Source organism: Cygnus atratus, chromosome 16 (genome assembly GCF_013377495.2).
Source record: "Cygnus atratus isolate AKBS03 ecotype Queensland, Australia chromosome 16, CAtr_DNAZoo_HiC_assembly, whole genome shotgun sequence".
Lineage (NCBI taxonomy): Eukaryota > Metazoa > Chordata > Aves > Anseriformes > Anatidae > Cygnus > Cygnus atratus.
In genome coordinates, this window is record NC_066377.1 from 7,924,812 (window position 1) to 7,937,338 (window position 12,527).

A 12,527-nucleotide genomic window follows, 5' to 3' on the forward strand; every position below is an offset into this window, starting at 1 on the left:
TGGTATACAGTGGTTTGTTAATTCACCACACTTCAGGAGCTCTTACAATACTGTCCTCCCATACTTCAGTTGCAAACCAGAGTAGGAGAAATGTTTAGAAATGTTTAGAAATATTTAGAAATGCGTATTCCTAAACTTTTATAGAAAATTGCTCACATTTCTGTAACTTTGATTCCTATTCCTGGAAAGTGCATGCTAATTCTATCAGTATCTCTGAGCAGCAGTGAGGAAATGATGTAAGCTGTTCTTTAATAAAATCTTTTTCTCTTTTCAAGGATATAGTCCCTTGACTTCCTGCTGGAAAAATATTTTATTATTCCTAATAATGCAGATAATTGTCTCCTACAAGAAACAGACAGCTTCCTGCAGTGACACTGACCTTGCCCTGAACACAAACTGTGGAGTAACGTGATGGCCTGAGCAGCCCCTTCCCTCAAAGTATAGGGCCTTAAGCTTGATACCCCAAAATAGGGATGGTGTCCAGAGAAATGGTAGATCACAGAGCTATGCACGGCCAATAAAATTATTAAAGGGAAGAACAAGTAAGTCAGGTAGAAACGCTGATAGCCCCAATCTAAAGGGTTTATTTAATGAGCACCAGGATAATCTGAAAGTACATTTATGTACTTGCTTGTGTGTGCCCAGAGTACTTGATTAACAAATCCTTTCAGTTGGACACCAGAAACAATGTGTGTGTGTTTGTTTGTTTTTTTGAGGTTAAGTTTACTCTTCCCCTCTTCTCCTCCGGGAAATGAGTAGACTGCCTGAAATGCTTCTTAGGAAGTTCACCATCAGTCTTTTGCATCTTTTTCCCCTTTTGCACTTGGTATGAGTTGTTTTGTTGATAGAAACCCTGTTCTGTCATCCAAGTACCTGGGTATTCCAAGTTTCATATTGAGGAATGTGCAACCGTAGCATGGCAATCTCTTCCCTGGTGCAAGCCCTCAGCAGCTTTAGGGTTTTTGCTTTGGCGGCTGTACATGCACAGCAGCGGTGCAGCAGGGGTGAGCACTGTGCTGTCACCCCACGTGCTCTGCCAATACAGCCCGGTGCAGTAATAAAAGTGCCCATGAAAACTGGTGTTTATTTACTTCGTAACATCGGCACATGTAAGACAAAAAGGATTCAGGTGGTGAAATTGTCCTGCCTGCACGTGACATTGGGTGCGTTGATGAAACCTGCCATTGGTCTGTTAAAACACAAACTGCCATTGCAGCCACTTCTGTTTGTGTAAGGCAGTTTGTAAGGATCACATATGGTGTATGGAGGATTTTCAGTCAGAACTAATGAGCTTAAATATGTATTCTTCATTAATGAAGTTTAAACACCATCGAAGAGTTAAATAAAACGATGACCCTTGAATATCTTTTAGGTTGGGGAGATAAGCATCGGTCTGTAAGAACGAGCACCTTGTTCTGTTCTTGAGACGTCTGTATCCTTGCCAAGAGCTCCATTTCTAACATTGCAACAGGCTGTGGGCTGGCACTTGCACAATTAGTGTGCAGAGATAGCTGGCACCACCAGCAGTCCTGCCAGCCCTGGCTTTGGGCTGTGGCTTTCTGCTCAGCCCACTCAGCAAAACAGGCGGAGTGCAGGCGGTTGGTGGGACAAAAGGGAAAAACAAGGTTAGGGAATAGACAAAAGTTAAATGCCAGCACTGGGGTTGACAACATGCTTTCATTAAAAAAAAAAAAAAAAATATATATATATTTATCTTTGGGGATCTTCTTTAATATATGAGATAAAGATCAGCATTTGTACTGCCAGGGTTTTCAGCTGCGGGTGCATGAGTTCCCAGCTCAGCACTGCACGCCCTGGAAGAGGCTGTGAGGCAGTGAGGTAGCGGGATTCCTGGGTTTGCTGGTAAACATCCCGGCAGTTGTTGCAACATGCGACTTTGTTATTGCTGGTTGTAGCGCTGTGTTTCATTGGCTGGACTTTTTTTTTTTTTGGACAAATTCCTTTACGTTGCATAGGAACCATGTGTTAAAAGGCTATGTAGAAGACTTTGTGGTAGAAATGCTGGATATTCTTTGCTTGAGCATTGATACTACTGATAATCGCCTTCAAAAACTTGTTAGGCAGGAAGTTTTTCTTTTGTTTGTCTAATTAGGTTTTCAGTTGGCTTTCCCTGTAATTCAGGAGGTTGTGAAAACTGTGACTGTAGCCAGGGAGGAATTTCACAAAACTGTTATTTTACACAGCAGATTCTCCCATGCCCTTTCTTGTTTATACTTAGAACTGCATTATTTTTAGACTGATTCTCAAACCTTATAGTAACACATCATTTGGAAATTAAAATTCCTCCAGCAACAGGTTTCTCTGTGGTGGGAATGCTGTGAGAGGTCATGGCTTCGATTGCAGAACATGTGCTAAATTTGGGGTTATTTCACTTTTGTGAAATTGCTTTGTACATCCATACTTTCACAGGTGCTGGCAGTCTTGGCTGCCATCTCATTTGGGAAAGCACAACTGTAAACAGTTTTGCAGTGCTAGGTGTTAGTTTTCAAAGTATTGAATTCATAGTTATTTGGAAAAGAAAAGATTAGGAGCATTGTAATTGTATGTAAACAGCTGGGTGGAGCACACTCTTCTAAAGGTAAAATGTTCTGCATAGCTTGTGGGTTCATTTGTCATTTTATTTTACATGCATGATGAAACAGGCTGATAAGTTATTGAACTTCCTAAAATGTCTGGAAGTCTGCTTTGGAAACTTAAATATTGGCTTGAAAATCTGCACTGATATTTAGATTTTTTTTTTGAGCTTACAGATGAATATTACATTGTAAAAATTAGCAGCACAAGTAAATTATCTATTAAACTCTAGTAGTACCCTGTCAAAGCCTTATCCTATAGTGAATATTACAATATAGGTACCTAGCTCTTTCTGCTGTTCAGTAGGATCCTGAAAAGAGGCCCAACCTAAAAAAATAAACAAAGGTAACTGGTTTCAGATGTCTGACTGGAAGGGCTGAGCAACTCCCTCTGTAGCTGGGAAGCACGTCTGATGAAACCGGGTGTGTGAACACCAGGTTTGCTCCCTTGGGCAAAGCCCCTTGTTTGGAGCTTTATCATAGGGGTCATTCTAAATTCACAGTAGTTAAAACATGAAATCAAGGCTAATCTTCTGTGGTTTTCTCCATCATGAAAAAAGGGAAAATACGTTTTTTCTATAGACCATATCAATTTTCTATTGCAATCCAAACACAACCATTTTCACCATTTTCGTTTAAAATTGGAATACAAGTTTCTCTTAAAGCGACTATTGGTTTTAGCTCTTCATTTGCAAACACAAAAGGGAACTGCAAATAAAAGTTACCAAGCTATTAAAATATATTGCTGGGGTAGAGTTTGTGAATTGGAGTGTGTAACACCAGCTTTACTGTTTGTGCCATGTTGGTGACAGCTTTTCTGATGTGGGTATTATACACAGTCATGTGGGGAAGAAGGATTTTCTCTTTAGTTTTCTTAACAAGAAAAAAAAAAGTTTGTGTATTTGACAAAAATCAATAGTTTCAGGAGCAAGTGTAACTTTTGGAAGTGGGTTATATTTGGGCTACTGGTGTTACTTAAATTTTTTTTATGATACTACCTGACAAATTGTCAATGATGGAAGTTCACTGAGAAATATTACAAATCATAGGCAATGTCCCTGCGTAAAGGTAAGCAGAGATGGCAGCAATGGTGCTGCAAGTGTAGAAAGTCAGTTGCCTCTTCTAGATACTCGAACATCAAAGCATCTCCAATTATTTTATTCCAGTAATTTGATCTAGGTGATCATTACTATTAGCCTTTCGAGCTGTTCTCATTACCCACTGTGTTTATTTTTGTCAGATTTACCTGCGTTTTCTCTTCAGCAAACGAACAGTTTACAAAGTCCTCAGGTATTGAGGGTTTCGCTTACCTGGAGCTGGTAAGCAGCTATTCAGCACCATCCAAAATTTGTCATTTCCCAGTACCAACTGTGTGCTATGTAGTGCTCTGCGATCCTGTCAGCGTCTGTCTGAGAGCTGCTCTGAGTGAGAAAAGCATCCTTCCCGTGTCTGCTGGCAGCTCTGTGCAAATGGCCTAGGTTGGTCAGGCTGGAGAGCCCACCTCTTCAGGGCTCATCTGCCACTCTTCCTGAAATGGAAAAATGTTAATGTACTTTGATTATGGGAAAAAAATTAATAATAATATCTTTTGTATGGTTTTAAAAGCTTATGAGGAAATTCTCCTGCAAGTCAGCCTTGTGAGGTTAATACCTGTGTATGAAACACGTGAGGAGACCTGTTCATTACTTCTGGAAGCAAAGTTGACTTTTATTACCCTATGTACTGAAGGAAGTTACTTAACTGATAACATTTCTTTCTCTTTATTTGCATCCAGCAGGTACAGACAAACAAACAAACAAAAAGCTATTCTTGTAGAAGACCACATTCTGTGTGGTAAATTGTAAACTGTTCCTCATGCTGCATGCATCTTTCTGGCAAGACAACAACTTCAAGAGCTGAATACTTTGTGTTCTTGCTTAAATAGTTATTTACTTTTTCATTTAGTTAGGTGTGTATTCAACTAAAATTCTGCATTACAGTGCCATGAACCAAGACAGATCTTAGCAGTGTTTTCTGGAAAGACTTTTTGCAAGAGCTCTGAAGCTCTTAGTTCACAGTCTGGCTGGTGGTAGCTTTCCCAAATGTCTATGAAATCCAACAGGACTATTTCTAAATAGAGGGGGGAAAAAAAGGTAGGAAAACAAGGGGGATCAGGAAGAGATTGGCTTTCAGTGAGAAACAGTGACAATAGAACAATGACTCTTTCGGGGTTCGGGAGGTTGTAGTGCTGCCATTTTGAACAGAGAGCGTGGTGCTGGGGCCTGCATGGCTCTGTGGCCATGTTTTGTTTCAGTACCAGCTCCAGTCCTGCCTGAGGTGTTGGCTCGTGGCCCGGCAAGCTGTGAGGCAGGTCTGCAGGGCTCCAGCTGGCAAGGAGTCAAGCTCTTGGCTTGAAGATGCTCATAGCATGGTGGATACCTGGCAGATGAGAGGTGGCTGGTGATGGATCAAGGAGCAATCCTCAGATGTTCTTCCCAGCTGGTGGAGAGGGTCTGGGGTGCGTGTGTGTAAGTCAGGATTAAAGATTTACTTCTTGATATAAAGTTAGATGTTCCTTCCATAGGTGTTGTGAGTGCCTAAGATGCTGCGGGAGAAGAGACCCAAGGCCTCGTACGGTTTGGCTTGGTCATCCAGAGAAGAGAGACCAGAGATACCCTCGCAATGTTATCAACAATCAGAAATACAACTTTTTTACATTTCTCCCTGGGGTAAGTGTGAAGAAAGTTGCTTCTCATCCCACCCCAATGCAGTGCCCAATTTCAGGGCTTCTGCAGAAGGGAAGTGCAGAGCCTGGAGCTGGAGGAAATGAATAATGTTCACATTGCGTTTGGTGGGCCTCCTGCAAAGGCTGAAGGGAGCTGTAGCAGGACAGACCCATGCCTGGTGGGATGAAGTGGTGAGGAGGGCTCCACCACTCTGCCTGCACCGAGGCCCTGCCAATGCTGAGAGAGGAGCCTGGGCACATGGTATGAGCAGCGGCTCCTTGGTGTCCTCTCTTCCTGGGAGGAGCATCTGGATTATCCATCCTATGCATTCTTCTGGTGGCAGCAGGAGAAACAAGTCTGGTTCACTCTGCTTTTAAAGTCAGAAGCCAGTCACTGACTGGTTGGGTGTAAAAAAGAGCCATGCTCAAGTTTTCTGAGTTAGCTGGGTTCCTCTAATGTCTACAGCATGATTTTGCAAACAAAAATCCTGTAGCTGGTTATGTTTCTGTTTACTGTGAGCATCCCTTTGCAGAGTGGGGATTGTTAGAAGTTTAATTTAAAAGCAAAATGATTTATTTGTGTTAAAGATTTAGGCCCAGCTACATGGCAGTGTTATTCAACAGGCAGAGTAAGGTGATCTTTAGCAATGAATTTCCAGACTACTGTAAGTGAGCATTTAGACACCAGAGGAGCAAGCAAAAATGTTTCAGATTTAGTTTAATTTGTATAACTTCTGAACTCCATAATGTTTTTCTTTCTCTTTTTTTTTTAAGGTGTTATTTAACCAGTTCAAATACTTCTTCAACCTTTACTTCTTGCTGTTGGCCTGCTCTCAATTTGTCGTTGAAATGAGGCTTGGTGCACTTTACACATACTGGGTTCCTCTGGTGGGTAGTTTACGGTTTATTTATTCCAGAAAGTTTCAGTGTTTGACTCAATTTCTTTTTGCTGCATTTTTTCTAGGGTGTAAATCTACACTTCAAATCATGTTGTGAGCTTACTCTTTCAGGCTTATCTTGTACGTATTGTAGGATAGATGCCTGTTTTGGCTTTAAACTTTGTTTTGTAAAGGTAGGACCAGGATGAGAGAGGACTATGCCTTCACCTTGTTTGTTGTCTTTTTAAGATAAAAGCCATATATAAAAATATATATAAACATACTTGTACAGCCTCATACTTGCTTAAGGTGCAGATACTCACTGCTTCCTGCAACCATTTACCCTATTCTTTTGATAGCTATGTGTTTCACCTGCGTTCAAAGGAAATCAATAATAATCAGCTTTGAAGCACAAACTCCAGTGCTGTCAAAGGATGTAATGAGGAATAGTTGTGTGGGCTTGTTAGATTTCTAAAATGTGCTGTATGAGCCAATGAAAACCGTGTAAATGCTTAAATAGAGGTAGCTGTATTTTTTTTCTTCAGCTTTTATCCTAGTTAAACTATTATTTCTCTCTTTATGTAAATATCTTTTCTGCTGTGCTTCAGCTTATAGCGTTACAGAATAATTTTGATTCAGAGGCACCTCTGGTCCAACTGCCAACTCAAAGCAGGGCTGTCTTTAAACTTAGGTTGGTTTAACTCATCTAACTGAGTTTTGAAAACCTCCAAGGATAGGCATCTTTTTTACTTTAAAGAAATGACACAAAATCAACTGAAAGTTGATTATAAAAGCACAATGTTTTAAGGCACTACTTGTTTGCTCTTTTGTGAAATGCTGGTGGTAAAAATCCATGGCTCAATTGAGGCAGGGTGAGGAGGGGCAAAGAAAATTTTTCTTGCCTTTCAGACTTCCAGTACAGTGAAATCCCTGGCAAAAGTCAGAAAAGGTGTAAAAGGGCAGCTTCAGGACATTGCTTCTAAAACTCTGTTTGTATCAAAGCCTAGATCACACTGAATTCTCTCTCGAGCATGTGCTTAGAATTGTATTTGCACTATGAATTCAACACGACTTTCCCAAGATCCTGTCCTATAAATAAAGTACACAGGAGCTCCCTTTCTGGGTTTTGTATAGGCAGCTGCGAATTGTCTGTGCCAGGTGAGCAATTAGCGTTTGGCATATGAGTTGCCAGAAAGCAGCATAAGAAAGGTCTTTGTTCGTTACTGGCTGCTAGTATGAGTCCTGGGGATAGGATGACATATGTGATGGCATAGTGAGACTGAACATGTGGGAATATTTTGAGGTTATTATTCAAAGACTCTTTAAGTAGCTAAAACATAAGCTGAAAATAGCCAATACTTTAAAAAAAAAAAAAAAAAAAAAAAAAAAACAGATAGGAATTTCTAGGTAAACACACAAATGCAGTTTGCATGTGGAAGAGAAATGCTCATTTTCTCAATTTGTTGCTTACCATAATGAGAGAACTTCTGTGGTGGTGCAAAACATGCTGGTGATACTGAACAGTGGGGTGAAATGCTTCTCCGAAAAGACTGAATTCTTGTCTTCTTAGTTTCAGTGTTTGTGAAAGCAGCACTGAATACCTGCATTAAAAAAAAATAATTAAATGCCTTACTTGCGACTCTCTACATGCAGTTCTTGTTAAGGAAACCAGGCAGGCTTGCAGAAAAATCGGACTTACACATGTGATCCTCATTGTTCTTTGTATGGCAGAAATGTTGTCTTATATTTGTTGTAGGAACTTTCCCTCCCAGTTGATAAATATTGTCTCTTCCCAAATGTATATATGTTGTTCAAAGGCAGTAGATGCAGCTGAAAGGCTAGGGGAATAATATTTAAATTTCATTTTAAGGCCATAAGGGAAAGAGATTTAATTAAGACAAATATAATACCCTTTTGAAGGGTCATTTGCATGCTTAGATCTTCTTTATTTCTGCATTTTTAAAAAGTGCCAAAAAATACAGCATCGCATTTCACAATTAACTTTATTTTTCCCTGATCTAGGTCATGCATTTTGACACTATGAATATACTAGAACTAATGAAATTTAGTTTTATTATAGGACTGTACGAGCAGGAAGGTGAAGTGTATCTCAGTCCCTTTATTAATTACAGAAACTGCTCTCTTGCACTCTCAGTAGCTTTCAGATCATTCTTCATTGTTCTCCTTTATTTAAAAATAAAAAAAAAAAAGTGAGAATTTGAATTCTGACTGGTTTGGGTAGTGTTGTTAGCAGCGCTACGCAGCAAGACTTTCCTGAAGTGGTCATGGAGTTCAGGGTCACAAGTTCTTTGTGCCTGACTTAAAAACTTGTACACAACTTTTTTTGGAGGTGTGTGCACGGCTGTTCTTTCTAAAAATGAAGTTAAAGTTGGAAATTCCAACCCATTGGCCAAATCTTCAGTTTGGATAGGTTGATGTTTACAAACATTTTCTTAAATGTTATTGAAAGAGCAACACACATGTTGTTGACAGAGATAATGAGTGCATGGTTGCAATTTTGTATAATACAGGCTGTAAAAAGTTTATATTTCTTTTGTACAGACGCGTTTTCACTTTTTAGTGAGTCCAAGCTGAATAGTGTCTAATAAAAATAACTTCATGGTACTAGTCTCATAAAGAATTATTTTGCATTAAGTTAGTTTTTTTATAGTGAAGGGAGTGATGTGGGCATTTTCCTCGTGACATGAGGAAATGACCTCCACAGAAGTCATCCACAGAAAACTAGGACTAAATCCCTAATCAGCTAAATAGGTAATTATACAATGAGTATTTCATCTCGGTGTGTTTAAGGTGCTTATACACGCATTCAGTTTACCAGCATGAATATGTACACAGGAATGTACAGACACATTATATATGTGTATGTGTGTATATATGTTTATATATATGTAAAAATCTGGGATATATTAAATCTTTATGTAGATTATATAAGCATATGAAAAAATTGCCAAATTAGGTAAATTAACTGTAATTGTTCTATTTTGGAAGGAGAACTGAGATTTGAGGGATTCTGTCTTATACTGGACTTGTGTAACCTCCTTCAGTTGTGGTTACTCACCTGTGAAGTGAAATGAAATATTTTCACACTTAGAAAAAGTGCACAAAGATTGGCTTGGGAAGTACTGGCAGATCATCACGGTAAAGGTGAAAAGCACAACTGCATTTTTCTTAAGTGGCAGGTCTAGCGTGCATTTGCTGTTAGGAGTCCTGAACAGCACCACCTATCACTGTAATGATTTAGCAAGAGAAAATAGGATAAGGAAATGCAGATTGTTGACATCGGTGCTGATAAATATCATGCATCGCTCTTATTAGAGGCAGATGTGTTTTTTCCTGGCCTTTTCATCCATTCTCTTTCCCCTCCCGTGCTCTTTTCAGGGATTTGTACTTGCTGTTACCGTCATCCGAGAGGCCGCAGAGGAGATCAGATGTTACATGCGCGACAAGGAAGTGAACTCGCAGATCTACAGCAAGCTCACAGCGAGAGGTCGGCTCTGTGGCTCCAGCACGGCCAGGGCTCGCCGCTCGGTCACATGTTGCTGGGGCTGGCCAGGCTGGGTGGCAGCGGGCGCTGGGCTTTGGGGGGCTTTCCTGGGGAGGCAGAGGGCTGCTGCACTGCTTAGTTGTTTCAAATAACTGCCCAGCATCATCTTGCAGCGTGGGGGGCTCACCGCAGCCAGCCCCCTGGGCAGGGAGGATTTCCAAGCAGCTGAGGTTTCCCTTCTGCAGAGCTGTGACATGAGAGAAGCGCTCCATAATGGTGCATGGGTGAAGGCAGGAGAGGCAAACACAATAGTAGGAAGAAAACGAGTGGGGCTATAATAGATACGTTGTTTGGATTCTTTTTTTTTTGTTGCTTTCCTTTCCATTTTGGTAACGATACATCTGTCTTTCCCCTCAGATGTGTTTTTGCTTGGTCACCATGTGGGGAAGAGAAACAGATAAAGGAGGATTCCTATAAAGTAGCACTTCGTATTCCTTAATGGAAACAACAAATGTATGCCTAAAAAAGAGAGGAGGATCTACATTATCAGATTACTTGCAAAAGTACTTTACTAAAAAATTAAACTGTGAAATTGTCAGAAGATGCTTATGCAAAAGGAGATTCAGCTAATGAGGGGGTGAAAGTGGGCTGTGTTGTAGTGTCTAATACTGGGATCCCCTTCAGCACAGATACTGCAAACCATAGTTAAGTACAAGTACTCTATACTGATGGAGCTTGTAAGTGCACATGTTATATTTAGGGCGACTTGCTTGACATGCTGACACATTCTGTCCCTTAATGAACATGCAATACCAGTTGAGTTTCATAGTTCTTTCTGGGTTGTACCTGACAGGGACTTGCATAATGCAAGTCCTTTGCTAAAAGAGTTTGTGCATGTCTGCTGTTACCACATCTTCTGTGTCTTTCTGTTAGCAGCAACTGAGGTAGTTCCTTAGTATTGATAATATCTTCTCATGTATTTTTGTATGCATCTTCTTTAGCCACTTTCTCCAGCAGTGAGGAATTCAGAGTCCCCAGGCTGCTATCAGCTGTGTCTGCTCACTGGCTCTGGCCACTGTTTACAACTTGGTAGCACCTAACAAAGACATTTAAATTCTCATTTGAAAAATTGAATGCTGCCTCACTGTGGAGTTGCTGCTAATACCATGACAATGTGGGTGAGGCCAGGGTTTTGTTTTTAAAAAGGGAATGAACTGAATTTAAGCAACTTTTTTTTTTCATTTCTAGTTTCTTTGTTATAAAAGTTTATACCCATGAATTAAGATGCAGTGAACTAGGTGTATTAAAACTACGCTGCTTTCAACACTTGCGTGTTTAAGAATAAGCCTGCTTTTTAAGCATAATTGCTTAAGGCTGTATATATTTCACATGCCAGGAATTATGAGACAACTCCAAACTAGGGAATTTGAGTTTCTGAATATTAAATCCCCCTTTAATAACATGTTCTTACTACAACACTTAAAATGCTTGGCAACCAACAAAAGCCCCATCCAAGAGGGGTGTACTACGTCTATTTAAAAATATAAAAGAGTTGCCTTCTGGATTCTATTCAATGATCTATAAGGGGCCTGACCTCTCCTTTAGTTCTTTTCATATTGCTATTACGTTTCCCATGAATGATTTCCCTCCCCCCCCCGTCCTTTAACTTCTCTAATTTTGTGAAAGAAACCAAGGAGGATTGGCAGCTGGGCACTGGCTGAAAATCTTAAGCCACTTTGTTTTTAACACACATTTGGTGTAGAAACAGTAATGAGATGCTAGCAGTATAGCCTAGAGTAGGAAAAATACAGAAAATTATTTCTGATTGCCTAGTGGCTTGGGGAGCAAAGCCACTTTCTGTCTCTCACTGCCTCCACTTTTTCACTGATTAAAACCTTAGCACCTCTGAGAATTATCTATGAATGTGGGAGTAGCTTGTGATGCCAACATGGTTGGGCAAAGGATAGGTGTTTTATTTTTGTGTGCTTGTGCCTATTAGAACAGAAGAAAATGTAGGCAAGCTTTGGAGCAAGGGCTTCATTGGGTCAGAAGTAAAAGCAGTTAGTACCAAAGTTAGGGTAAGTTGAGAGCAACTGAACTTAACCATTAATTTTCAATGCAGCTGACAAATCTCCAGGTAGGACTCATTTCCTTTTTTGTTGCATGGCACAGTTCATGCTTCAGGAGGTTGGCACAGCCCCGTACTGAAAACGGGCAGTGCAGAAGGGTGCACAAAAACTCTCCAAAATGTTGCTGGCTGGGCTAAGCCTCACAATAGTTTCACCTCTAAAGCCAGTGCTTAGGAGGGGAGAGATTAGGTGAGGCCTGATGCTGAGCACTGCTGTTCTTGGAGATTGGCTATAATGGATCTAATGGATCGCTGTAGCTTTCTCCAAGCTATTTTTATTTCCCCTGAGTAATTGCACTAAGCTGCCATTAAGGTGACTGGAGAATAGTTTTCCAGTCCTCAACCTCAGCCTCCCACCGCAACCTCAGGGCTGTAAATACATTCTCTGCTCTAAATGAAGGCAGGGGGACTTAAGCACAAGCTTGTATGCTGTTTTGAATAAGGACAGAGGTAAACACAGATATGAGTGCTTTCCTGGATCGGGATCCTCAGTTTCCCTTGGGTGTGCTTGCCTGTGCCGAGTCCTGGGGCAGGGGTCCTCCAGCCCCACTGCCAGCCTGCACCCCACTGCTTGGAGCTGCCTCTGGCACACAGCATCGCTCCTGTGCGTGGGGCTTTGTGATGCATAATTCCTGCTCAGCTTTGTAAGCTTCACGCAGCTGCTTTATTTGTAGAGAAGGAAGAATCCTCTTCGGATAACCTTTTATTTTGAATATAG

The 12,527-nt window shown here is 40.7% G+C and overlaps 1 protein-coding gene across 1 annotated transcript in view; it reads left to right on the forward strand.

Moving 5' to 3' along the window:
* The window catches only part of ATP9A (ATPase phospholipid transporting 9A (putative)), a 62,594-nt gene that overhangs the window by 3,826 nt on the left and 46,241 nt on the right, over nt 1-12,527 (forward strand). Inside the window, exons 2-4 of the mRNA XM_035548342.2 lie at nt 5,158-5,302; nt 6,073-6,186; nt 9,576-9,684. Of these exons, the coding sequence (XP_035404235.1) occupies nt 5,158-5,302; nt 6,073-6,186; nt 9,576-9,684 (368 nt within the window). The remainder of the gene's footprint in view (nt 1-5,157; nt 5,303-6,072; nt 6,187-9,575; nt 9,685-12,527) is intronic.